This window comes from Plectropomus leopardus, chromosome 10 (assembly GCF_008729295.1).
Source record: "Plectropomus leopardus isolate mb chromosome 10, YSFRI_Pleo_2.0, whole genome shotgun sequence".
NCBI classification, from domain to species: domain Eukaryota; kingdom Metazoa; phylum Chordata; class Actinopteri; order Perciformes; family Serranidae; genus Plectropomus; species Plectropomus leopardus.
This window is the reverse complement of record NC_056472.1, coordinates 1,018,413-1,045,848: the sequence shown is the minus strand read 5'-3', so window position 1 is coordinate 1,045,848 and position 27,436 is coordinate 1,018,413. Positions and strand designations below refer to the sequence as shown.

At 40.8% G+C, this 27,436-nt stretch overlaps 2 protein-coding genes across 7 annotated transcripts; both read left to right on the top strand.

The window, feature by feature from the left end:
* Positions 1-1,936: 1,936 nt before the first annotated feature.
* Positions 1,937-8,441, top strand: ndufv3 (NADH:ubiquinone oxidoreductase subunit V3). The gene is made up of 4 exons (XM_042494654.1): positions 1,937-2,022; positions 3,790-3,901; positions 4,385-5,848; positions 8,133-8,441. The coding sequence occupies exons 1-4, from the start codon at positions 1,978-1,980 to the stop codon at positions 8,288-8,290; spliced, it is 1,779 nt and encodes a 592-aa protein (XP_042350588.1). The 5' UTR covers positions 1,937-1,977; the 3' UTR covers positions 8,291-8,441.
* A 472-nt stretch (positions 8,442-8,913) lies between these two features.
* On the top strand, positions 8,914-26,901 carry pknox1.1 (pbx/knotted 1 homeobox 1.1). 6 transcript variants are annotated; one of them, XM_042495339.1, is made up of 11 exons: positions 8,914-8,993; positions 11,134-11,246; positions 12,578-12,708; positions 13,349-13,520; positions 18,218-18,418; positions 20,145-20,298; positions 20,516-20,613; positions 20,788-20,916; positions 21,008-21,084; positions 23,033-23,199; positions 23,935-26,901. In XM_042495339.1, exons 2-11 carry the CDS (start codon positions 11,196-11,198, stop codon positions 24,114-24,116), a joined length of 1,362 nt encoding a protein of 453 aa, XP_042351273.1. In that variant the 5' UTR covers positions 8,914-8,993; positions 11,134-11,195; the 3' UTR covers positions 24,117-26,901. The 6 variants fall into 6 exon arrangements, with proteins under 6 accessions (XP_042351273.1, XP_042351278.1, XP_042351277.1 ...); XM_042495343.1 differs by lacking the exon at positions 8,914-8,993 and adding an exon at positions 9,411-10,203 and having other exon boundaries at positions 20,148-20,265; XM_042495340.1 differs by lacking the exon at positions 8,914-8,993 and adding an exon at positions 9,411-10,203 and having other exon boundaries at positions 20,148-20,298.
* The last annotated feature ends 535 nt before the right edge of the window (positions 26,902-27,436 follow it).

Genomic DNA, 27,436 nt, shown 5'->3' with positions numbered 1-27,436 from the left:
CCATCTAGTGGATGTAAGCCTTTATAGTACGCATTACGATGCCGTTTGGTAAAATACTGTGTATATACAGTATATATTTAAGATGGTACCTTACGAGGCGTTAGGTTATCACCACAGTCGCCTTCACTTAGTCTAGATGAACTTTAAGGAGAAAAAATGCACAAACAACACTACATAAAAAACTCAATAATGCACGTGTGAGACACTTTTTACATGTAGAATGGAAATTAGACAAAGACCAATGGGGAGGGGGCAAGTTAGGGTTAAAGAACATTAAAAAGGTGCAGGTATATTTTTTTGTTACTTCTCTGTATCTGTTAATGTCTTTGTCATAATAGTAGTGCTGTATCACATGGTGCATACATTTATTTATTTATTTTATTTGTTAAGTGAATGTCAGATATGTATTTCATTTATTATTATGTCCTGCTTGTTGTTGTTATTGTTTATTTAAGCTGTCTTTCATTGTCCTGATATTTATGTGTTGTGAAACTGACAGCATTGGTTGATTTATACCTGCAACTTGCATTAAAAAGAAATAAAAACTTGTTTAAAAAAAAAAAGATTATCCAAAAGAAATTACAATTAGAATCAGACCAGATACCTCACTCTCCCTTTTTCACCAAAAGCAAAAGAAAGTCATTTTAAGATGATAAATGATATTTACCTGTGCAATGAGTTTCTAAGAAAAAGATTTGACAGCTGTGTTTTTTGACTCTGAGACTGAAACCTTCGTACCTTTATTTTTTGCATGTAATTATGTAATTTGGGAATTGTTTCAAAATTGGATTTTAGAAAAGACCCTTAAGCTCCCAAATTTGAATAAAATGATATTAAATTTGGTGCTCTAATGGTGGATAAAAACAGGTATTCGATGTACAGTAGCTTTATTATCATCTAAACAATTTATGCACAGGTACGTATTTATTAATGCCAGACCACCTTTCCTAGTCTTTGTGAATACGTTTAAGGAAGCACTCAAATGTTTAAAAACCAAGCAAGCCTTACATATTCACAAAACACTCATATATTATTTTCCGAATAGACCTCAGACTCTTTTGTATGTATTTTTTTCATTTTATTTTATTGTTAATTAATTTATTTTGATTTATTTTTTATAAGAGTTCTACGTTTAGTCTGCAAATTGTTCTGTTTATGAATGAACATGATGTAATGGCCACAAGTTGTTTCTGAATAAAGATTTGTTAAAAAAAAAAAAAAAAAGCATTTTGTAATTGTTTATTGCAGAGACCCCTGAAATATTATTTATCGTTTGACTAAGTGTTTACGATGACATCTTATTAAAACCCTTAGGGATTGTTTGGTGCATTGTCCACGTTTTTCATTCCTCCGTTTTTATATAATTTTGGTTGTGTTCATGCACATGGAATACACTTTGGCAAGATTGTGTATTTTGGTTTAATCTTGGAATTTCCAGCTCAGCTCCTACAATAAGTCTAAAATACACTGTGGAAACTAAATTAAGTGCAAAAAATACATAACTGAAACACTTTCAAACTGCAAGTTTTGATCCCACAGACGTCAAAGCATAAAAACATGCATTGTATTATTTCTGGGTGTCAGTCTTGGCTTTTATGTTGGAATTTGTCACTTTGACAATGTTGCTGTTAATCATTGACATATCCCAGGCTATGGTAATAAAAAAATATTGAATATATATCTCTATGTATTTTTTTTCATCCCCAAAACATGTTGGCGTCATGACAAATACATGGCTTTTATAGGATTAATATTTCTTAAAATTAATATGAATGAATATTTGATATTCATGATTAGAGCTGATGGTGGTTAAAAAAATAACAGCTACAAGATTAAAAAACTAAAATTAAAGTAGAAAATCAAATTAATGTTAGATAGAACTGACAGAGACATTTTCGGTTTTGCTCACAGTATCTTTTTGGAACCGTTGTGGCTCCCTCGCAGTTTCCGGCCGGAGCATAATACTGGAAACACGAAATGGCGACCTCCTTGCTGCGGTTAGGGCGACTTGGTTCCCTGAAGGTAAAAACTGTTAAATTACCTCCTAAACCTCCGACGTGTGGTCTGTTGGGATAAAACACACAGACAATGATCCGCGTGCAGTTTATCTGAGGCAGTGGAGGGGAAAGTTAGCTCCGTGCGGGTGTCACCTTCGTACTGACCCCGGGACGGTTCCTCTGGATTCCGCCAGCGGGGAAAAAGGGCAGATGGGAGCTAGTTTTTTTTTTTTTTTTTTTTTTACCTGAGCGTCACCCGACTAAGCTCTGAGCTACTACCAATAACCACAACTATCTTATTCAGATTTCCAACATAACACTTTCCAATTTAATTCATAAAGCCAAACCTTCCGGTTGGAAGAGAGCACTTCCGCACTTGACCACGGAGTGAGCTGCGAGCTAACTTCACTAAAACAAACCTTCAACCGCACATGAGCGCGCGACCAGAACCGGAGGCTTTTAATTATCTTTATGTAACGAATGTATATTCATTATTTGAAATGATTATTGAATTTGTATCCCACTATATTTGTGTATTATCATTTGCGGGACTGTGCAGTGTGCAGAAATCGTATAAGAGCAAAGGTAACCCTTTGAAACCTGGAGCCGCATCACTTTTCTTGTGCTGCACTCAGACGCCTTTCACGAGTATTTCAGCCTCTATATTTGGTGCGATGTCTTTCAGAAACAAAAAAGGCAATGAGAAGCTTCGTAAGAAACGTCCAGCAAATTGTAAGAAATAATGTAAGAATAATGCTACTTCGTAATTTTGTTCCTTGAAATTTCATTTCAAACTACTGTACTACAAACTCCATTTCTCCTGCTGTGCTGTAAATAATGTATAAGCTTGTACAATGAAAACTTGCCTTTTGCACCCACCACATTGCACACGTGTAAATGTATATATATATATCGCATATGTAGGGATATACATCAAGTCTTATATTTTTTAATTTCTAATGCTCTGTAATTTAATTCTGTGTATTTTTTTTTTTTTAAAATCATGCTCTATTTTCTCTCTTATACTTCTTTGCACTGTGGGCAGGAAGAGAACATATTTTCAGTTCCTGTATGTATAACATACTTGGCAGAATTGATAACAAAGCTGACTTTGATTTAAAGATAATATTTTTAAATAGCTAGGGAAAGTTGGGTCCTTTTCCAAAAGCATTCCAGACTGTAAGGGCTCAACCTTCAGGTGCAGCTAACCAGGCTTCGCTGCACACTGTTCACTCATGAAGCACAGACTCTAGATGTGGCTCTCAGCTCATACTATGTCTAGCACACTGACAGTGACTGGAGGGGAATCAGTTTATACATTACCATATGTGTTTATTTGGATCAATGACACTGATGACAGCTACTGTTGATATATACCTACCTATGCTTTTGTTTCTTTATTTCTTTATTTTTCTTTCTTTGTTATTTTCTTGTTTGTTTGTTTGTTTGTTTCTTTCTTTCTTTCTCTTCCTTTTTTCATTTTACAAATTTTCAGGTCAATTATTTTTTCTTAATTTTCATGTAATTTCTTCTTTCATACCTTCTACCTATGTTTTAGAAAGAAGTCATACCAATATGCTCAGGTTTCAAAGCATAAACTGGTAACAAATACACTCAGCTTTGCTTGTTGTTGCAGTGCTTTATGGTATGATGACATTATGTCAACATATTGGATTATTGCCATTATCAGAAAATGAATTGGTTATCATATTAGTTGTACCTGTAATATGGTGAATCATATGATATGGCACACCTCCACTTAATAAATCTGAACCCCACCCCTCTTGTGCAGTGTCTCCAGTCGGGCAGCTGGGGCCTCCTGAGGAGTCGCTCAGCTGCTTCATTCTGCACGCAGGCTGAAGAGCCCCCAAAGCCAGCCAAAAAGACAAAGCCTGCGAGCAAGAGTAAGGCTGTTTTACTCTGTTCACTTTGTAAAGTTTGAAATGTAGGGTTTAAAGTTTTCTGGCTGATTGCTTCTGTATATTAATGTTTTTTAATTTTCTCTTTTTTTTCTGCAGCGTCAGACACTATATATATATTTATATGGTTAATGGTTTAGTTCTGCTGATTTAAAACTCAACATGCAACAGACTTTTTTTTACCGTGCAGGAAATGCCATAAAGTATAAAATTTTCTCTTCCAGTCACTGATTCCATCCAGAATAATACACTGTTAAAATTAATTTGTGTTGCTGTTTGTGAATACAAATACTGTACATTATTAAGGTAAACAGTAAGTTTATGTGTTTTGATAAATGATTAATGTGTTGTGGGAATTCTATTTTTCTGTTTGAAAAATTCCAGGAAAGCAAAAATGGGTGCAAGATGAAGTTTTTGGGAACTTTGACATTATTTAACCACTCTTGTCCCATTTACTGTTCTCCTCAGCAGCAGAGGTTCCAGATGAGAGAGCAGCTTTACTAGCCTACAAGACAGCAATTATCTTCCCAGTTAAAGTTTCAGAGCCTGCAGTTTTCTCAACACAGCCTCCATGTGGAGCTGAGCCGGTGGCCAGCCCCACTGCCCCCGCAGAAACACTCGCAGCTGCAGCAGCCGTCACTGCTGCCAGCGAGGCAGCTGCAGCCAAGCCAGAGGTAGCCAAGGCTCCAGCTGCTGAGCCAGGTGTTGCACAGGTTATCATCGACACAGCTCCACCTGCAGTTGACGTAGCTCCCCCAGCTGCTGAGCCCCTGGCTGAAACCTCAGCACTAGAAGACCCTCCAGTTGCAGCCTCTGCCACAGACAATGCGGTTCCACCTGCTGCAGCCTCCTCAAGTGATCAGGCAGCTGACGGATCATCCTCCTCATCGTCCAGCGACTCAGACTCAGACTCGGACTCAGACTCTGAGGATGAGTCAAAGACCTCGAAAGAAGTGTCAGAATCCTCTGTGAAAGAAGAAGTCCAGGAGGTCACATCAGAGGTGAAGGAAGACACTAATGAAGTTAAAAAGGAGGTTCTGCCAGAATCTGAAGCTCTTGCTGCCTCTCCTGCTGCCTCTCCTGCTGAGGCCATACACATGGCTGCTCCAGCAGCAGCGGCAGCAGCCACCTTGGAGGCACCAAGTGTTACCTCTGAGGAGTTAGTAGACCCCGCTCCTGAGATCTGCGCTGTCAGCAAAGCCAGTGTGACCAGCCCAGAAATTTCAGCTGAAGCTGCAGTGGAACTCGCTCCAGAAGTAATAGAAGACGCTGCACCTCCTGCCATCCCCAGTGCCCAGGTAGAACCTGCAGCTGAAGCTGTGACCGAAGCTGCTACTCCAGAACAAGCTCAGTCTGACACTCCTGTAGAAAGCACAGACCCTGCCACTGCTGAAGCTGTCCCAGTAGAAACTGCTGCAGAGCCTGAACAAGCTGCTACAGAGCCAGAGGTTGAAGCTGCTCCCACTGAGGCTGCTGCCGAGCCTGTAGAAGCTGAAGCGGCTGCTGAGACTGCAGCTGAAGTTTCTGCACCAATGGAAAGCACCGAGGAGCTGGTGGACACTGCTCCAGTGGTAGCTGAAGCTGTTGTGGAGCCTGCAGAAGCTGAAGCTCTCCCCGCTGAAGCGGCTGCAGAGCCTGTAGAGGCTGAAGCTCTCCCCTCTGAAGCGGCTGCAGAGCCTGTAGAGGCTGAAGCTCTCCCATCTGAAGCGGCTACAGAGCCTGTAGAGGCTGAAGCTCTCCCGGCTACAGAGCTGAAGCGGGCTGCAGAGCCTGTAGAGGCTGAAGCTCTCTCCGCTGAAGTGGCTGCCGAGGCCGCAGCTGAAGTCTCTGCCCCTGTGGAGAGCAGCGAGGAGCTGGTGGACCCTGCTCCAGTGGTAGCTGAAGCTGCAGGAGAGGAGCTGCAGGCGGAGGCCCCAGTTGAACCATCTGAGGGTACACATCACACCACCCTATATCTCCAATTTCTCCCTCTCCCTTTCCTCTCTGTGGATCTTTGAGAATTCTGTGTACTGTTAAAATGTTTACCAGGTTTTATCTCCCGCACATTTAGTAGTTGTTAACAGCTTTTAAAATATCATCACCAGATTCTTTGAAACAGCCTGTTGTTTTGCGTCTGTTCCATCACTGTGACATCTAACCTCCCATCACTGCCTTGGTTTTCAGTTTGCTTCTTTGCATGGGGTGAAGTACTTAAACCATGCTTGTAGGGCTTATTGGTGCATCTCTTTTTCTCTGCACTTTCTGCATTTTCCTTTTTCTGGACCATTTCCTTTGCTTGCCTTCTGCTTATTCATGTTTAGTCACACGTGTCTTTGACCCATTCACACAACTATGTCATTGCTGTCGATGCAGGAGCTGTTGCGTGTTGCATACACAGACACTAATTCTGCTCATGTTTCTGTTTTCTCACCCTCTTTATTTTAAAGACCCCCTCACTCAGCTTCTCCACGGTTGCCAAATCCAATCCATTCACTTCAGAATATTCCTCTAATGTTTGACTCTTTTTGATATATTCTTTCTTTTCTTGTCATTTATAATGTCTCTGTTTGTATGAAATATGGCTTCCAGGTTTTCTAAGTTAATGTTAAGGTTACAGCTAATAATGCCATTGTTTCTATGCATTGTGCCGGGTAATGTTATTGCTAACAGTAATGTTAGAGTGCACAAACTGATTTACAGAGAAGACGTGTCCCTGACAGCAGCTGGACGAGGATAAGCTGGGAGTGGAGTCAGCCGAAGGGTTTCAGGAAGCAGGATGACACAGTTGCCTATATTTTTGAGAAATCATTGGATCATAGTCGTGATATGAGGACTGTATATCCAAGTGATTTGCAGTTTACCATTGAAACATTGCTGGAACTACAACCCTTTTTTACACTTTTTACATGACCAACTGTATAATTCTGCTCCATGACACAACACCCTCACCTTGGTCATTAGTTTCACCACTTTTTCATTTCCTTCTTTTTTTAAACTTCTTAAATCTGTTCTTCACCCAAAAGCTTTTGGAATTAGCACGGTGTCAATTAATGATGAAATGTAAATGTCTTAAATGTATTTCTTTGTGATTGTGGATGTATAGGATTTTTCTTCCTGTTGTTAATAACCTTGCTGTCGCATCTTGCTCACGGGGTTTCCAGACAGATTTAGATGTAAATGTAAATGAAAGAACATTATGCACTTATTAACCAGAAGCATCAAAGCCTAGTTTCCAGCACACTGATTTTGACTTTTTGCCCTTTTAAAAATTTCATGTGTGCCTCTGCCAGTAGCGTTATTTCCCCTTGTGCAGGCTGTCTGCACTGCCACTAAGCACGCTGACTTTCACATTCTTTCCCTTCACAAACATGATCCTTGAGGCTTTTCACACCAGTGTGTCTCCACACTGTAGGGGGTCATGTGGCCTACCATCATAGGAAATGCCCCACCATAAACCACCTTTGTCAGCACGTGTGAAGATGTAAATGTGCTCTCCCTTCAAAAATCTTTTAAAATATTTACAAAGCAAGCCACATTTTTGTTCTCATTTGAGAGCTTATCAGACATGCCTTGATCAAGTCTTAACCCTATGAAACCTGGAGAAATATCAGTTTTCTTGTGCTGTTTTCTGTCACCTTCACAAACTGTTTGAATCGTTGAAACCTGAGCAAATTGGTTTCAAACATGGAAAAAAAAGGCAATGACCAACTTTGTAAGAGATGTCCCACACAGAGAGAAGGGGATGGATGGACGAATGGGAGGGCTAGAATTTTTTCTCTCTAAATCCTTTAGGTTGTGAAAAAAATCTTTTCTCTTAATAGATGTTATAATAATAAAATATATAAAATGCATCTATCTATATATACTTCCTTGTTTGTCTTTAGGTCTTTTCAAACATATCTTCAGGTAATTTTTTGTAACTTTTTTCACTTTTTTTTTTGGCAAATATTTGGGCCACATCTTGTTAAGTTGCTCTTTACTTCCTTCCTGTATGTATTTTTTTTTTTTTTTTTAATGAATCAAACCAATTTGCTCATGATGCAAAGGGTTAATTACGGCTTTTGTTGCCTGAGTCCAAAACAGTGACAAAGACACAGGATCAGAGCCAGTATCTCATTTGGCTAACCTTGTGCTATTTCAGTGTGAATGCATGAACAGTAGGATTATTTGTACACATGCCTTTGTACCAGATTCAGCTCTCTCACATGCCTTTTTGTTTCTTCCCCTCCTCTTGCAGAGGCTGCAGCAGTGGCACCTCCAGAGCCTGAAGAGCCTTTTGACAACAGCACTTATAAAAACTTACAGCACCACGGCTACAATCCCTACACATTTGCAGACCTGGATGTAGAAATGGCCAAGTTTCGTCTCCCGCAGCCGTCCTCCCTCAGACACTAGAGGAGCAGGCCTGCCTGCAAACCTTTCTACTGCTTCAAGATGATGGTGATGGTGTTCCCCTTCTGTGATGATCATCCCCTTACCTGTATGATCCGCATGACATTCTGCTGTTAAAATGTTATATTATTAAAGTACACAAGTGAGAAATGAAGTCTTTTTTGCCTGGTGTGATTCTGTTTTGTCTCATATAAAGGAATAGACATAAAAAAGGAATAGGCAAAGATCAAACGCTTCTTTTATGCTGTTTTTCTGCCTTAGGGGGTCATTTGAATAGAGCTGAGTGTGCATGTGGTTTATCTGTTTCTATTTTAATTATTACAATTTTCACTCCCTCAGCCTGCCTGCTTGCACATAATGTCCTAATTATCCGAGCTATATGCGTTCTTTTAGCAGTAAACAATCGGCATCTGCAGTGCTGTTTTTGTATTAGTGTGTATATGATGAGAGAATATGCATAAAGGAGTGTAAAGCCGGAGATACACATAGAAATGTGTTGTGTAAACGGGGGCAGTGAATAGCGTTTGCCAAGCAAAAAACCCAGGAGGGCACAGAGGGACAGGCAGCAGGACGTCATGTCTCCGCCCATCTCATAAATATTCATGAGCAGAGCGCCCCTGCGTGCCCTTACGCGATGACGCAACGCGACAACTGCGGGTCCCGATTGCTGCAGCCGCTTGTCAGTGTGACGAAGATTGGCACTCAGGTAAGCTGTCACTCAAAATCCCTCTTTTTCCGTTCCCTATCAATCAAACAATCTGGGCCGCACGCAAAAATGCCCCGGGGCGAGGAGCGCGGACCTAGTCAGGGCAGCGGAGGGTGTTTTTGGAAGGGAAGCAGAAGCGGCAGAGCTCCGGGAAGAATAAAAAAAAAAAATCTGTATACAAGGGAGGAGGGGGGGTGGGGGGTAAAAAAATATGTCGGCGTTTTGGGGGCAGAGGAGGATTGTGGAAATGCAAAGGGCGAGAGCTAGAAACGAGGCCCGACAGTTGTAACGTTAGCGCTGAGGGGAGGGGAAGGAGAGGGCAGCTGTCCCCGCTTGATTGATTGACTGATGTGGGAAGGATTTGAGAATCAACCGAGCTAGCCTGGTGTGCAGCCAATGCTTCTTAATATCACTGTATTCGAATTACTGTATACAGCCGTTAAGAAATGAATATTCATTTAAAATGATAATTCAAAAATGCTAACGCTCTCCAAGCTGTTTTGTTATATGGGCAAATGACTCGTTTCGTATCAATCCGCAGCGGGGTCTTTTCTTGTACCTGGCTAGCCAAGTTAGCTTGTTTTTTTGGCAGTGATCCCCTTGCTAAATATGGCGCGTCACATTTGGCCTCACCGTACCAGCACGAGAAACACTTTTAAGTTAACAGTTAGCTACCTTAGTAACGTTAGCTGTAACCCGACCGGACGCTTGCTCTCTTGGTTAACCCTAGATTGAGTCCCCGAGCTAACGCCAATGTGGCGTTAACGTTCCAGACTAGCTAAAAATTGTGGAAAAACCAGGCTTTCTACCGCCGAGCTGCTTTGTCTGCGAATAACATTATAACGTTATTGTAGTTAGAGGATAGTTGGTTAATGTTAGCCCGAAGGCTTTCTTAAACTTTTATCTCTCCTTGCCGCCACAAACGGTGGGCAGCTAGCACGGGGCTAATAGCTAACTTCATCGTGGTGGGTGTGTTATGGCAGTTGCACGATAACGTTATCATAAGCTCACTATTATTAAAACAATACACCACTGTGTCGGTTTATCAATGTCCTCTTGTTTTAAGAGTGGGCTGAACAGAAATCCTGATTCATGAGTTCGAGATTTATCAAAATAAATAAGTAAACGCAGTCCTTTCATACAACGTTCACGTAGTCCTGTTTTTTTCTCTCCCTAGAAGTGCCCCTACATTCCCATGTTTTGCCCAGACGTGAGTGCATGTCGACACAGAACACTGCAAATGTGACTTTTACATGATACTGTAATGTTTCTGTTACTTATGCCTTTGTCCTACATGCCCCTCAAAAGCTAAAGTTTTAATTGTTATTTCGGAGGACATATTTGATCATAAGTATCGATGCTTACCCAACCTAATGTTTCATTAATAAGCATTCATGTTCAACATCACTTATTTGCAATATTAAAATGAGCTCGTTTGTTCTCACTCAATCAAACCAACCCACTTTTCAAATTAGGGATGCACGATATTGGCTCTTTCTTTTTCTTTTTCTTTTTTTTTGTGCCAATATCTGATATGCCGATATGTAACAACTGTAATAATTTGTGTGATAACAGATACCAATTTCAATATATCCACTTTTTCCCCATGTGATTTTATTGGTCATCAAGCCTCCTCTGTAGTGGAATTAACATCATATTATGCATACTCTTATGGTGGTGGCCCACCGGCAGATGGAGACATGAAATATGCTTTTCAATGTATGAAATATTTATTCATTGTGCAAAATAAGAAAAACATGTTGGGTTGGTGTTTTGTACATTTTTAGTTTGTCAGTAAAAAAATAAATAAATAAGGTTAGTGATAGGGTTGGTGATTTGTACATTTTTAGTTTGTCAGTAAAAAAAAAAAAGGGTTAGTGATAGGGTTGGTGATTTGTACATTTTTAGTTTGTCAAAAAAAAAGTTTGTGATATTGGCAAAAATCAGCATGATGGCCAATTCTAGTATTTTTTTTTAATAGCTGCCGATACCAATGACCTACCAATACTATTGTGCATCCCTATGATAAAGCTAGTTATAGTCTTTTATTATGATACAGTGACGGTTGCATTATTAAGAGCTTTTGTGCGTACACCTGAGGCATCTCCAGGTGGTCTAACTGAAACTATGTGTTGTGTAGGTTGGCCACCTGTCCGTGCTCTCTATAATGCCCCAGTGTTTGCAGCATCTGCAGTGAACGTGATGGCAGCCCAGTCGGTTTCCATAGACAAGTACCCAAAGGGAGAGCAGCAGGTGGGTGAGAGGAAATTTGCTTTGGACCTCGAGGCCTACACAACCTGCTCCAACTGGCTGAATTGCACCTTTTTTTAAAAAAAAAAAAAACTTGTTTGCCAAAGATATTCAGCTGCAACAGTGACAATTTACAGTGTTTGTAATAGCAACACCTAAATGTCTCTGACTACAATTCAGTATTCTGCAATCATTGCTCATAGCTCCTTCAGTTATTTTTAGTGGTGATAAGTCAGCTTGGATTGCCAAACAAAGGGAAACACTTTATGCATGTAACAGTAGAACACAGGCAATGTTAATGCTATTACATCAGTTTTAGTAATCTGTTGGCAGTGTGCTTGTCTGTCTGTGGCAGGCCACCACAAGTAAATCACTGTATGAGAGACACTGATGCAGTACAAAGCTCTTTTTCTGGCCACTATTTCTGTGTCTGTGCTTATGTAAATTGCTTACAAAACATCATTATTTAAGTGCCAAATTTGGGGGTGTCGAGAGCTGTGAACGATCTATGACTAATGAGAAATTTTCCACCCCAAGCAAGTGATTATTTTTAGCTACTTTGCGCTCAATCTCATTCATTGTTGGTCTCAGTCACATGGTTGGGGATGGGATTTACACTCCTGGAAGGGTAGGCAGGCTTGGTGTGAAAACGGGTGAGATTTGGCCTCCAATTGAATGGAAGAGGAGCGTCACAGAGGCTACAGTCACATTTTAATGTGTCCTTTTATTAAAATTCAGTGACGTGTACACACAGGTTCTGGATTATATTCTCAGTTGCAATCAGATCACCAGATAAGTGGTGTTAGGTCTGCATTGTAATTGAAACCTAACACTGTCTTGATGTAGTCTAGCCATAGTGTGCTTACAAAGCAATGCAAAGAGACCTGAGGGCAAAATGCAGACACACATGGAATTGCATCGTACAACAGGAGATGCAGGTCAAAAGTATTTATGTGCAACACCAATTAACCGTCTGGATCAGAGTACTGGCGGATAACACAGAACTAAAAACTCCTGGCACTATCTATATCTTACTCTGCCTTGTGTGTGATCACACTTCAAAATGCTTATCACACTCTTTAAAAAAACAAATTCAGTCTTGTATGAAAATGCATAACTTATGAAAGTGGTTTTCAGATGGTGTACTCATGACTTTCCAAAGGTTCATATTGAAGAAGGCTCTGTGTTAAGCTTTGCCCTCTGGCTGTTCTCAGTCTTCACATGATGTCTTTATGTCTCTCATTCTCCGCCTTGCTCTTCACCTCTTCTGTCAGTTTCTATGTTTTTGTCATTCTTTCTCTTTCTTCACTTCTTTGCTCCCTTTTTTTCTGCAGATGCAAGGTGTGGTAAAAGTAGACATCGATTCCGAGCAGAAGTTTATTGAGGGGACGTTGGCAGAGGCGTCCAGCCCGGCACCCACAGAGCCACAGACACCCATGGACGCGGACAAAGCCTCCATATATCGGTAGAGCTAATTCTGCGTGTGTTTGTTAATGAGAGAGAACCTGTACAAGAACTTTCTATTCCTTAATCTGTGACCTTCTTTTTCCGTCTTAACTCATTGACTTTCAAATCAGCCAGAAACTTAACTATCACTAGGAAACATCACATGGTGTCTGTGAGGAGTCCTCCCCTTTGTTCATGTGACTTTAATATTGCTTGCTGGCTTTTGAATGGTGAAAAGTTGTGTGTTTTTTCTTTCTTGTGTTTTCTTAAGTTCTTGTTTACATTACCCATTTACAGTCTAGACAAACAGGTCTAGACTGAAAGTGTCTACAAACAAGTCACATGGTCTCACAAAAAGCTGGTTTTATTAGTAATCCATTACTGTACTGCAGTGAAGACTGTAGAGGCCTGTTGTTGTAGTCTTAGTTCATAATAGATATACAGTAGATGGAGCAAAATTCAGCAGCTTACCTTCATTTTGTTTTGACATGCTATATCTGTCAGCATTTTTTTTATATACCCTTAATTTCATGTTCCAGTTTTTTCTCATTTTTGTATCCATGTTCTTTTCCTGTAGAGAAATTATGATATGATCTTGGGAGTGAGTGTTCATTTTAGCATCTTTTTCTGTCCGTTGTGTGTTGGCACACCTTTCACAGGCATCCCCTGTTCCCTCTCTTGGCCCTGCTGTTTGAAAAGTGTGAGCAGTCCACGCTGAGCTCTGATTGCATCACCTCAGCCAGCTTCGATGTGGACATTGAGAACTTTGTCCGCAATCAAGAGAAGGAGGGCAAACCCTTCTTCAGTGAGGACCCTGAACTTGACAACCTGGTGAGCTACATCTGCATGTCGGGGGGAGAAATTCTCAGATTTCCAGTTGTTGCTTTTCTTTTTCTTTTTCTTTTTTTTGATTTCCATCAAGCATTTTGGTGGAGGAAGATTTTGGTTTTGCTCCCATTTTTCACAGGTTTTAGTAAAAGATCCGAGATTCCCACAAAGACTTATTTTCTTAAATTTTGTTTGCAAATTAGTTAAAATTATCTTTACTGAATGTTTCTTTTTCCAAGATAATCCATCCAGCTGACAGGTGTAGCATATCAGCATGCTGACTAAACAGCGGTATTACTACACAGGTGTGCCTTGGGATGCTCACAGTACAAGAGCACTCTAAAGCAGCATTTCCATCAAAGGCTTACAGTATTGTACCCTTGAAACCAAAAGTAACACCCATGAATATGAACCTTGATCCTGGATCTGTTTAGCATTTCCACAACAGACAGTACTCTTACATGTGGGCGGGGTTGTTGTCACTCGCCGCTCCGTCCAGCAGCACTCGCTGTATTTCCGTGTTCGCTAGAGATACAGAGTGAAGTCTGATCCCCATTTATTGTCCACAGAACAGGGCTGCACACAAACATTATCAGAAAAAAAAACAGGATGGAGTGAGAGTCTCTTTCAGTAGGACCTATAAATGTAGAGGGTTTCAGAATTCGGATATTTGTTTTTTTAAATTTAATTAAATTTATTTATTTATTTTTGCAGATAGTGAATGTTATTTCAATGTTTGTGAGAACAGGTAAATACATACACGTTAAATGTTAGATTTGTTGGAGTTAGTATGCTCCGGTGTTTCACAGGGCTTTGTCAGGTTTTTATGAGTAGTTTGTATGTCTGTAATAATTTATGTGTGACAATGAAAACATGTCACAATCTGTGTGATGTCACAGAAATGCAAAGAAAGGTCATTAAACCAAACAGCTCAGGAGTTTGGAATACCTTTAATCAGTCCCTCCAGGATTTTACCATGTTGTGATTGCATCAATTATTGGGCTGATTGACTGAGCTGAGCCATTTCAGTGTGATCCGCAAATGCTTGAGCCACCCTGCAGCTCATCCCCCTAGTGGAGCCCTTTCCTGCAGAAGCAGAAGAATTTAAATCTCCTCCATAGTGAGGACACCTATCATTTTAGACGCACAACAATTGGACTCATTTAGAACTCTGAATACAGATTATTATATTGTGTAATGTTGGAGTTTTTTAACCTTAAACTAGTGTCATACCTGTTGTTTAGCTGTCAGACGCACAACCACCACCCCAGGCCATGAGCTGGTGTGGTTACATGTGGTCTGTGGTTTTGTGTCTACTGTCAGATTCCCAGAAACAACCTTGGAAAGGGCTTACATGTGAAATGAACATTCAGTTCACAGGCAGCAGCTCTGGTGGACATTCCTGCAGTCAACATGTAAATGGAAGGCTCCTTCAAAACTTGGATCATCTCTGGCATTGTGTTGTGTGATCAAGCTGCACGAAGCGCAGTGCACTTGTGCTGTGCCCATCCCAAAGCACGCCTGTGTAGTAATGATGCTGTTTAATCAGCACCTTGATATGCCACACCTGTCACGTGGATGGATAATCTTGGAACAGGAAAAGTGCTCATTATCACAGATTTTACCTAATTTATGACCAAAATTTGAGATACGTACGTCTTTTTTGTGCATAGGGTCTTCGACTCAATTCTGTGAAAAATGGGAGCAAAGTCGAAATTGTAGGTTTAAATTCCCATTCAATGTAGTTGGCATCATAAGCGATTCAAAAAGACGGAATAGAACAGCTTCCTAAACAACAGAAGAAGTCACAGTACTACATTTGAAAAAGAGAAACAGGTTTTGACACAGTAAACAGTGAAGTTTTGCAGGTTGTAAAATATATTTTTTAATCTTCTTAACATAGTTTGATATGAATGGTGGTATTTTCTTGTTGTAGTTTCAGTAACTTTTGGCCCCTCAGCTTCTATTCATATCAAGTGAAGGATAATTTTTTGGACTAATATTAAAAGCAGATGACTGAAATAGATACACTTAGTTCTAAGGTATTTGACAAAACTTAAACAGGGATATGAGGTATTTCGCAGATAAATCCAAAGTGGAACCTCCCAACTCACTCACACACTCATTAGTCACTGACCTTCACCCTCGACTGCACGGTGAGATGCAGCCCCGTCCACTGCTGTTGCTTCTGACCTTTTAATTAGAACGCAGTACCTTCTCAGAATCACTGTCATTTAGTTGCTGAAACTGACTTGAGAGACAACGTGGGCACTGTGCTGTAGCTGACCTTGACCTCTGACTTAGAAATGCAGTGTTCCACAGCTGAGAGTGTGACAGGCACAGTGGGAGAACACGAGTTAGGCAGAGTAACGTTAACAAATAAAAGCTGCTGTAGTAGGCTCAGTTTTAAAGCTACAGTGAAGACACAGATATATGAAACTAGGTGAGGCCTAAAGCATACGCTGGTACAGATCACGCCATGCTACGTTGTCAGGAAGGGAGGTGTAATAACACTCCAAAGTTGCGCTAAATTTTGGCGAGGGAGAGAGTGGCATTAGGAACTGTTCATTACTCATGATAGTGGATAGGGTGGTGCAAAACAGGTGAGGCACTTCAATTTTTTTTAAACACTGGGGAGTGAATAATGTTAATTGATATGGCTCAGGGGAGGGACAGTTAGCTTAAAGTGGTTGGGTTTTTAAGGCATGGTTTCTTTTAAAAAAAAATGCCAAAATTACACCATTTAGTATATCCCCAAACTGTGAAATGTAGTAATTTATGGTGAAGGGAGGGTCAAGCATTTTCCCCAGCCATCCCTACTCTGATAAATATAGTTCAGTCCCTTCAAAACAGTGTATTTAATATTTTTGTGTACTGTTTGTTTTTTTTTTTTTGTTAGTATAACGAACCCCCAACCCACCGACTGATGGGTGTAGATGAGGGGCCCACTTTGGAAAACTTTGTCTCCCTGGCCACGTCATATGTCTGTGTTAAAGCTTTTGTCTGATTATACATCTGTTTCAGTTGGCAAGTGAGCATCCAGAGTAATGAATAAGAAAGTAATAATACTTACCTAAATGTGCACCTGCAGGTCTTGAAGTCTTAAAAAAAAATCAATTCATTTTCTCACCAAGACTTTATCTGTATTAAAATGTTTTGTATTAAATAAGGCTGCCCCAAGACATTGATTTGAATTGTCAGTGGTAAAGAATGTGAGTCAGCTCCTTTTTGTCATCTATACCTTTAAGTTTTTTCTGCACCATTGCACATTGAGTACCTCAGAATAGCAGCATGGCAGGCTATAAACCTTTACAAACCACACACACATGCATATGCCACCAACTGTAATAAAAAAACAGAGTGACGAAGGAAACGGAGGGCAGCAAGACTTGTTTGTGTTTGCTGCTCTGATGGTGACTGCTGTACATTTGGCTAAATTACTTTGGAAGCATATGCTGGTGCAACCTCCTGTGCTGCAGCCCAGTGTGAGCCACTCTTCAGCTGACAGCAGCCAATCAGGAGAGATGCTTGATGGTGTGCTTGCATTTGTAACTGAACAGTGACCAGGAGGCACACTAATATTTCTCTGACTGATGCTTGATGTTTTCACATCCCAGATGATGAACAAACATCATTCTTGCCTTGTTACATGCCTATAAACCAAAAGTGGCATTGTTTGTTTTGACAGTGGATTTAGAGAACAGGAGGAAGTCATGTCAGTCAGGATAATAAGACCTGCACTCTGACTACTGGTAGCTACAGCAGCTCGGAAGCTTATAGTCTAATCAGAGTGAGAAAAACTTTATTGATCCCCAGGAGGCAATTGTGGATAATTATGGGAAAGTGCAGATTCAAACCAAGTTGTTGTACTGCTTATTTAGATTTAGGTTGCATTAAATTTGTAAAAGGACAAATAATTTGAAGTATTTGTGTTCAATCATATTATATATACATACTTTGGTCAGTATGATCATGAAAGAAATTAAAATATATTTCTATTAAAAGGTCTGTAATGTAACATGGTGAACCTTGCAGAAACCCTGCAATAATACATTATACAGGGAGGTGTGAAAAAAGACAAGTGAAATACAGAAACACATGCAAGCAACAGCACATCTAAGAAGAGTGAAAATGATGAACTGTTGTGGGATAGAAGTGGGCACCAGATACTTAAGCCTCATTCCCACTGCACAAAAAACCTCCTAACATCTGGCTTTAATGCAGTGCAAATGTGTACGATCAACATTCACACCCGGGTCAAATGACTGCAGTAGACACGGGTTTTTACTGCCTGCAGCTCCGATTGGCATTGATGGGAACACAGCACTCCGATGAATGTGGTAATCTCAGCTCCTCAACTGGCGAGATGCAATGACATGCCTTCACTTATTACCCTCCGTCTCATCCCAAGCTGAGCTTAAGCATTGTTCCAAGTTAGTCTACACCAAGTTTGAAAGAGAGACTGAATAAGCAAGAGATACATAAATAGAAGAACACACACCCATATGCCAGCTGGAGCATTGTGTTTACTGGCAGTGGAAATAAAGCCTATCACCTATATTTAGCGGGGTTTGAAAAACCCACGTGAACGTAATAATTTTGGTAGGAAATTGGTATTACAGACAAACATTCAGCTTTAAAAGGATGCTTTCCTTTTGTAGACTGCCACAAACCTTTTTCTCTCTGTTTGTGTCCTTTAGATGGTGAAAGCCATCCAGGTGTTGCGGATCCACCTGCTGGAACTGGAGAAGGTGAGTGACCTTTGTAAGGACTTCTGCAGCCGCTACATCGCTTGCCTTAAGACCAAGATGAACAGCGAGACTCTGCTGAGTGGAGAGCCGGGCAGCCCGTACTCCCCCGTTCAAGGCCAGGTCCAGGGCTTCTCACCCACAAAGACTCCGGTATGGACTGGAATGCATCATTGTTAATTCTATTTTTACTTCTATTTTAGTTTTAATAGTTATAGTATAGATTGAAAGTAGAATCTTTTTTTCTGTTAGATTATTGTTTTGGCTTTTGCCTTTATTTGAGAGGACAGTCATTAGTGTGAAAGTGGAAGAGAGAGTGTACAACACACAGCAAAGGGCCGCAGGTTGGAATTAAACCTGTGGCTGCTATTGACCTTTATACATAATCAAGTTTTAGTCAACAACAACATTTTAGTTGATTTTTTTGACAAATTTTTAGTCAAGATGTTTTTTCTCTTTAAACTAATAGAGTACCTCAATAATGAGTCCCAAAACCTGGAAATAAGTTAGCATTTTAGCACTCCTGGTCCCCTCGCCTGGAAGTTAGTGGGCTTTTGAATGGGTTTTTAGATTTCTGATAAGGTCTGTGGTTAACACAAGCTGTAGAGACTTTTACTTTTTGTTCTATGACATGAAATATGTCAGTAAATACCGCACTGTGAACTCTGAAGCTTTTATGTGTCAAAAAAAGGTGCATGCTATCAAATGGCTAAATGAGACTACAGAGTGTCATCACGCTGAGCAGCGCCGAACACAGTTTTACAGCTGCAACCGATGCTGCAGATGTTGAGTTTTGCGTTTATAGGGCTGGCCTTGCATGCTGCTGTCCAGCCAAAAAGTGATATTCATTGTTGGAGATTATCCTGCTGAACAAAACGTGAAAGAATTAAACATTTGTTTACCACAGAGCGTATTTTCTGCAACAATCCAAAATCCAATGGAAAAATCCCATAGGCTTTCTGATGAGGGAATCAGAGTGGTGCTAGTCTCCATATCGGCCCACAAAAAAATATTATCCCTTGGGCATACTGTTGAATTAGGCTAAAACATGACATTAGAAAATGGAACCAAGTTGACAGCTTGTGTCATATGTTGAAAATTTCATTTAGATATAATTTTCTTTCTACTACTATAGATAATTTCTGCACATTTACAAACTTGCATGTCTCCAGCAGTTATTGACAAGATTTAAAGGATGATTCACGAGCACACACTTGTTTTACATACAGCACAGCTACACTCTCAGTGCATGAGCTCTACTGAGTATTTTGCAGGCAAGGGAAACCTTCTGGCGGCAAATATTTCACAATGTTTACCAACTTGTCAACCCTCCGATCTTGTATCAGTTATATGGCATTATTAAATAATTGCAACCTTTAAAACAATTTTATAATATGTTTCATAAAGGCATTTATCATTCTGTTCTCTCGTCTAATTCTGCTCCCCACTTACAGTTTAGTCCTGTCTTGTTGACAAAAACAAAACATACAATTCGGCATAGTTTTTATCATCAGAGACCCATTTTTAACTTGCCAGCATCTCGCCTTTGTCAAGAAAAAACAGGTTGAAGAACATTTTTCGTCATTGTTTTCATTAGTAAAATTAACTGTGATGGATCACCACTAAATACTTTTGGGTTTGAGAATCTGCTACCACAAATAGCTGGATTTGCTGGTGCCTTTGAAGTAAAAGTCTCATTCTAGACAATGATGTGTTGTTTTGGGTTCTTTGCCTTTAATGCATTTCACCCTATTTCATTCCCCCTGCTATACTTGGAAAGCTCAAAATCAATGCAGCTTAAAATTAGAGCCATGGAGAGCCATCAACATTGAAAATTGACAGACTTCTGCTCTTTCTGTGTTGCCTGTTCTATGTTCAGCAGACCCCCAGCTCTATCTCTGGCACCATCAGTCCCCAGGGTCAAATTGTGGTGCCAGCGTCAGCCCTGCAGCAAGGGAATGTTACCGTGACAGCCGTCAACCCCACCCAGGTGGTCGCAGGTATGTCACCATGGCATACAACCCCTTCTTCAGGTACTGAACTGTCATGACTGCTGCTGAGATGTTGTCATGTACCAGTGGGACAACCTGATCAGAGCTTTCTCTGCAGCATGATCTCTACAGCGCAGCAGGTTATATTCACATAGTGTGTGTGTGTGTGTGTCTGTGTGTGTGTGTGTGTGTGTGTGTGTGTGTGTGTGTGTGTGTGTGTGTGTGTGTGTGTGTGTGTGTGTGTGTGTGTTAATTCCAGGAGGCACAGTGTTCCAGCCTGTTACAGTCGTCACTCCTCAGGGCCAAGTGGTAACACAGGCTCTGTCTCCCGGGACAATACGCGTCCAAAACAATCAGGTTGTACATCTCTCAATGTGACTGTGAGAATGGTGTGTATTGCAAGTCAGTGGCTCCTTACGTGGCTAATTGTTTTCATATAGTATGGAAAGGCTTTGAATTTGACCAGATCATGGTGGTGTTGCTGATGACAAACAAGCAGTGAGTTGGCTCAATGAATTTGTTTCTGCTCAGCTCCAGCTGCAGTTTCACCAGGACTTGAACCTCTTCAATCACGACGACAACTCAACTAAGAACAAACGTGGTGTTCTACCCAAGCACGCCACCAATGTCATGCGTTCATGGCTCTTCCAGCACATCGGGGTGAGTCTGTGTGCTTCCGACCTTTGCCTATGTAACCCTTCCATCCTCGGCAAAAACACTGAGGCACTGCTTCTGCTGTTCCCTCCTGTAGCACCCATATCCAACAGAGGATGAAAAGAAACAGATTGCCACTCAGACAAACCTGACACTTCTGCAGGTCAACAACTGGTGAGTCTGGTCCACAAACACACAATCCAGTACTATTAAAATGCACCATTCGCGTTCATGTCCAGCCATGGACGTTTGTCATGTCAGTCTGTTTTCTCGCCCATGTGTCAGCTGATTATCTGCCCACACGACTCAAGAGATGAGAATTTACCTGCTGTCTTTTAAAGTCAACCATCAACCATTTATGCTTCTGCTTCTTCTGCATGAAGATCCTCAAAAAAAACATCTCTGTGTAGTTTGCCCAATCTTATAGACCGAATCACAATGTTTATTTACAGTGTCTTCTGGGTAGAAAACCTCTACGTCATGTACATAAAGTCAAGCGGCACTGAGCAAAGTCTGCCTTCATTGATTAGTTTCAAGCCACCTAATGTCCACTTAAAAAATCAATATCACTGTAATATACGCTATTTTTATAATATTTTCACCCTTTTAACTTGCTATAAGACAGCCCCTGCCAATGAGGATTTGAACACGTTACATCGAAAACACCAGACTCCACTGAGAAAAACAGTCATTTTACTCCACTGAACAGCAGAGCTGCTGGTGGACTGCAGCCTCCATCAGTTATTGTGGAAGGTTAAGAGGAGACAGTATTCAAATATAATGTACGCATAAACTGATATAATTCTTTTTAGGTGGCTAACGTGTGTTTTGCTGCGGCTTGATCCGCAGCAGGACAGTGCTGAGCTTCTGTGGTGGTAAATTTGGTTTATAAAAGACAATACCAGAGCAACACAATTCATCAAATAATCATAACATAAATGTCAGATATGTCAGACCACTGTGTTTAACTCCATATCTCTGTATGTTACAGTTACAGCCAGTTACAGCGTAAAATGACAACAGAAATAAACAAGTTTACCAAATTTGCATATCTTTGCAATTCCAAACAGTGGCCTGTTATTTACCCAGAAGTGACATTTGTTGTTGGCGTGACATCACAGTGATTCGGTGTACTGTACGAGGGATGTTCAAAACATAATGCTCCCAACTTTATTACAACCAAATGAATACAAGCAGCAACATGTCTCATTCATCAAAACGATTCTCTAAATGTAAGGACTGCAAATCCACTTCTCTACATAGTCTCCACCTCTTTTGAGAGTAGTAGTCTATCTATGAAGGGGGGCTTGAATTCCAACATCGATAAACAGTGATGATTCTTCCCAGAAAGGTGAAAGGTCTCTCTGGTGGTGTTCAGGGAGGTGAGTGCAGGAGTTAACCCTGGCAGTCTTGTTGTGGTCCTCCGTCAGCTGTCGGGGGACCCAGCAGGTACACACCTTAGAGTATCAATGCTCTGGTCAATGGCATCATGCTTGTACACATTTTCCAGTCTTTAGTGGATGTTTAGAGGGGTTTTCCCTCTGAAACCGGAAATTCTATGACAGCTCTTTGCTTCTGATGAACCCTTAAGAGCAGTGATCATGTTGAAATTTGCTGTGGATCTGAAATTCCTGAAAACAGCATTTTTTTAATATTAATCTCAAGAGGACCTATACAGAAATGTGTCTACCGGGGCACCCGATAGCTCAGTTGGTAGAGTTGGCGCTCCATGTACAGAGGCTACATCCTCACTGTAGTGGCTGCAGGTTTGATTCTGGCCTCAGCCCTTTGCTGTATGTCATTCTCTCTCTCTCTCTCCCTTTCACACCCCATCTGTCATATCAATAAAGGCAAAAAGCCCATAAAAATAATCAAAAAAAGAAAAGAAAAAGAAATTTGTGTACTGAATTTTAACAAGTTTCAAAAAAATGCCTGACCTTTTGAACAACCCTCATAATGTTGCCCATAAAATAAGGCTGACTTTAGTGGATAACAGAGTGGCTCAGACATCCTGTTGAATTTTGGGGGGAGATGCTTTCATCTCAAACTGTCAGGACTAGAGGTGTAAAAGTGCAAGAAACTACAAAAGCACACTCCAGATCTGCATTGTTTGTGTCTCTAGGTTTATAAATGCACGGAGGCGGATCCTGCAGCCCATGTTGGACGCTAGCTCCTCCGAGACACCAAAAGCCAAGAAGAAGACACCTCAGAACCGGCCACTGCAGCGCTTCTGGCCTGACTCCATCGCTGGAGGGGGAGGCGGCCAGCAGCAAGTTACCATGCCAGATGGTACGCAGCAGTCTTCTCTATGTACAGTTTGTATACAAGTGAAATAGAAACTAAACTAGAAATCATAATCACATACTCTATATCCTGTTTTTCTGCTACACTGAAGCAACATCCTAATAAGTGGTATAAACAAGACCTGCGTTTCAGTGTGAGTGTATGTATGTATCTAAAGAGAAACAGAGAGGGAACAAAGTTGTTTGCTTAGAGCTGGAAAATTCAGCATGTGTTGTTACATGTTGTCACACGAAATCACAAAATGTGATTAAAGTGAACTGTCAGTTCCGTCCATTTCAAAATAGCAGTGGGTGATAGTATATCGAATATACTTAATGTATCGCAGCTTGTTCCACATGGGATCTATAAAATGACTATAACGTGAACATTTAGTTTACAACAAGTTTCAAGTTTACAGCAAAAACATCAACACATCCGTCCTGAGACAAGCCGGTGCTTCAAAGTAAAAGCACCTTTGGTGAGTCATGAAATTCGTAAAAATCATTTTTGTTGTGATAATATAATTGTTACAGCAATCTCTCATGGATAACCTTCCACATAATGTAAAATAACCGCAAATTTATTTTCTGGAGTTGAGGAAAAATTGAATACTAACTGTTCCAAAGTTTGGGTTCCATCAGCCTTTGACCTGAGCCGTGACTGAGGAACAGCTCTCAGGCCTAACCTGGCAGGAAGGAGTTCTCTGATGTTTAGTCAGTAACTGTTTCCCCTCAACACCAGGTACGATGGTGACCATGAACATGGAGGGTCTGCAGAGCCTGACGTCAGACGGCGCCACACTGGCGGTACAGCAGGTGATGTTGGGAGGCCACAGTGAAGATGAATCGGGGGACAGCGGAGATGAGGACGATGACGCAGACATGGCTGGGCTGGGCCTGGACAACAGCGACTCATTGCAGTAGAGGACACACTCCCTCACACTCTGATCTACACATACACACGAGACGTGTAAATAGGTCTGCAGATGGAATGTGTGTTGTCCAACACACACTGAATCACAGTACAAACACACACACACACACACACACACACACACACACACACACACACACGTATTAGGTTTACATAGAGCACAAAACTACAGGACACAACCGTCCTGCACTCTTCCAACCCTCCACCCTGCTGAACGGCAGTTTATGCTGCGTGTGTGTACATCAGGAGTTTCATTTCAGAAACCGTTTTTTAATGATTTAGTTCATGTATGCGAGTGCACTTTTTTTTGTATATTTAAGCTCAAAAAGATTAAATCAAACAAACAGAAGAAGAAAAGAAGTGTTGAAAACACTCAAAGCAAGTTTGTATGCTCCGTTAAAAAGATGTTGACTGATTTGTTAATTTTTTTTTCGGCCTCTGTTCCCCGTCCCCAGTTGAATTTTCATTTTGGATGCCAACAGTTTTAAAGTTGTATCTGTAAGGGTTTGTCTTCACTTTTTGCATGCTTGTATTTTGAGTAGATGTGCGCACTCTTGCGACTGACTCCACGGCTCTCACACGGGCCCCTGCAGGCCGAGCAGAGCACAAGTGGAGAGATTGGAGAAAAAAAAAAAAGGAGAGATGCTTATTTTTATATACAAACATACGAAATTAGTGTTTTTTGTTTCATTTTTGTGTTCTCCTGTTTTGTAAGGAATATTTATGTACAGATTCATAATTAAAGCTAGCGACCCTGTTTTCCGGGGTTCTTTGAAGTTTTCTAAAAAACAGAAAAAGGAATTGAATGCTGATGAAAACTGCTATTTAAATTGGTTTTAAACTTACAATACTAACAAGGCCTTACCTGTGTTCTTTTCTCAAGAATTCTTGCTAAGAAGCACAAAGAAAGTCTGACCGTTGGTGAAATGGGTCAAAGTGACACTAAACTGCAGAACACTTGTGTGCTTCTATAAAGCATCATTATAATTTTACGGTGTACTGCAACTTCCCAGTTATCTGGGGTCTCATTTATAACTATAGCGTATGCACAAAACGAGCCCTGAAAGAGGCGTACGCCTCTGAAAAAACAAACTGGATGAGAGAACGTGTGCACCTGTAGGGATAGTGACCCATGCTTGTGGACATTTTGGAGACAGGAAATTGGCGATGCAGATGGTGAGGTTATGAACTGAAGCCAGACTGAAGAAACTAAATGTGGGATGAATCATAATATGTATGGTGATGTTTGTCTCACATTAATTAAATTTTACTATTAAGCAGCATTCAGCTGCTGAATTGTGAATATCAAACTTTTTTTAAAAAATCGCAGAACAGAATGTCAGCAGCGTTGAATATCTCCTAATACTGTTCATATACCAGCGAAAAGGACTCAAGTTTTCATGTAGTTTTTGTGTGTAAAATGGCTGCAGTGAGCACGACTGTACACACACACACAGAGCTCACAGGGGGCACCGTGGTGGCTGCCTCACACACTCTGCCTTTTGCCAGTCAGCTTGCATACATCCTCACCACCTGAACATATGGACTGTCTGGAAAAAGAGCCAGTGATAGCTCTTGCACAGTGATTACACTCCATATCTTCATTATGAGTCCTAATCATGATAACCAAGATCAACATTAACACTGAAATAAACAGTGTTCACCTATCAAACTTTCATTTTCAGATGGTATCCCAGGGCCAGGGAAAGCACTGATTGTTGCCATCATTTAGGCAAGATGTGAAGCAATCAGTCTGATGCCGTAATCATATAATCACTGCGGTTACACCGTAAAGATGCATTGATCAGCAGGCTCATTTCTTTCCATCAACATTTATGAGGTGCAACATTTCTGAATGTGGCTGTGTGGAGGGAAATGAGGATATGAGACTGCTCCACCTGCAGACAATTCCATGTTGATTTGGGATATATAAAAGGAAATTGCAGACTTGAAGGCGTACGCACTATTTTATATATTAGAATATTTTTAATGCAAGTTATTTTGGGCTTCTGTGTGCACATAGACTTTGAGTATGAATCCTACGCACTGGTTTATAAATGAGACCCCTGGAGAGTTGTCCTTCACAGTAACTTGACTGCAGTGCTCAGATGTTTTTAAAGACAGCTCCAGTTTTACCCTCATTGTGTATACCATACATTACATCTTTTAATCATTTTACAGTAGTAGCGTACTTTCTTAAATGCACAATCCAGAACACTATGCTAATCACACAATCACAAGGGTCTGAGTCACCACAGACACATGAACGCCATCATCAACAAGAAGCAGTGGACTTTTTGCACGCATTAAACTTTTATTTATGTACACGTACATGCTACTGCGGTGGAAACAAAGAGCGGTGGAAAGTTGGGCTCCTTGTTCATTGCCTGCCTGAAGGACTGGGACTAAGTGCTGCAGCCTCTGGTGGTCCCCCTGCCACTACACACACGTAGTGAAAGATTTGATCTTTTTATCAATATATTGATATTACTTCACAAATTGGGGTGCCTCTTGTTTGAGTATATCTAAAACTGTACTGTACAACCATTTTCTGTCAATAGTTGCAGTAATCTGGATCATATCCCTCTTGTAAAGTTGAGACTTGAAATGGTTAATCTAATGCAGCCTGAGGGTGTAGTGACTGTGGGTGGGCCCTCGCTGAGCTCTCGGTTCCTCACTTGCGTCTGTCTTGCTTTTTATGAAGCGTTGTTCACTTTTCTCTTGTCTGTTTTGCCTTAGAGCTTTCTATTTTGGAATAAACAATGCCTAACTCTCTGCTGTGCAACGTCTCTTTGCCCCGTCAGCTTTGCCCCCAAACAGGATTTGTGTGGATCAGAGGCTCTGCATTTCTACTGGGATCTCTGTAGTGTTCTCTTTTCATCAAATGTGGAAACATTCAAAAAGAACCGTGTGAGATGTGACGAGGTGCCTCAGTGAGCCTCTTCTCTCTGAAAGACAACATAGAAATGGATATATTTAACAGAAATGGACACAGACATGGAAACATGTAGGGCCAAAGATCCACAGGCCTGTCCTAAAAAGTCAGTTTAACCCTTACGGACTGTTGGGCACATTTTATGCACTTTCATTCTTCATTTTCTGATAATTTGGGCAGTGTTCATGCATATGGCATACATTTTGTCTGAAGTCAAAAATACACTGTGGAAACTAAATAGTTACATTCAAACTGTTAAGTCAAAAGTTACCTCACTGAAATCCATTCAAACTGCCATTATTGATCCCAGCCATCAAAGCAAAAAAAAAAAACATGCATCGTATTATTTCTGTGATTCCCCCCCAAAAAATCTAA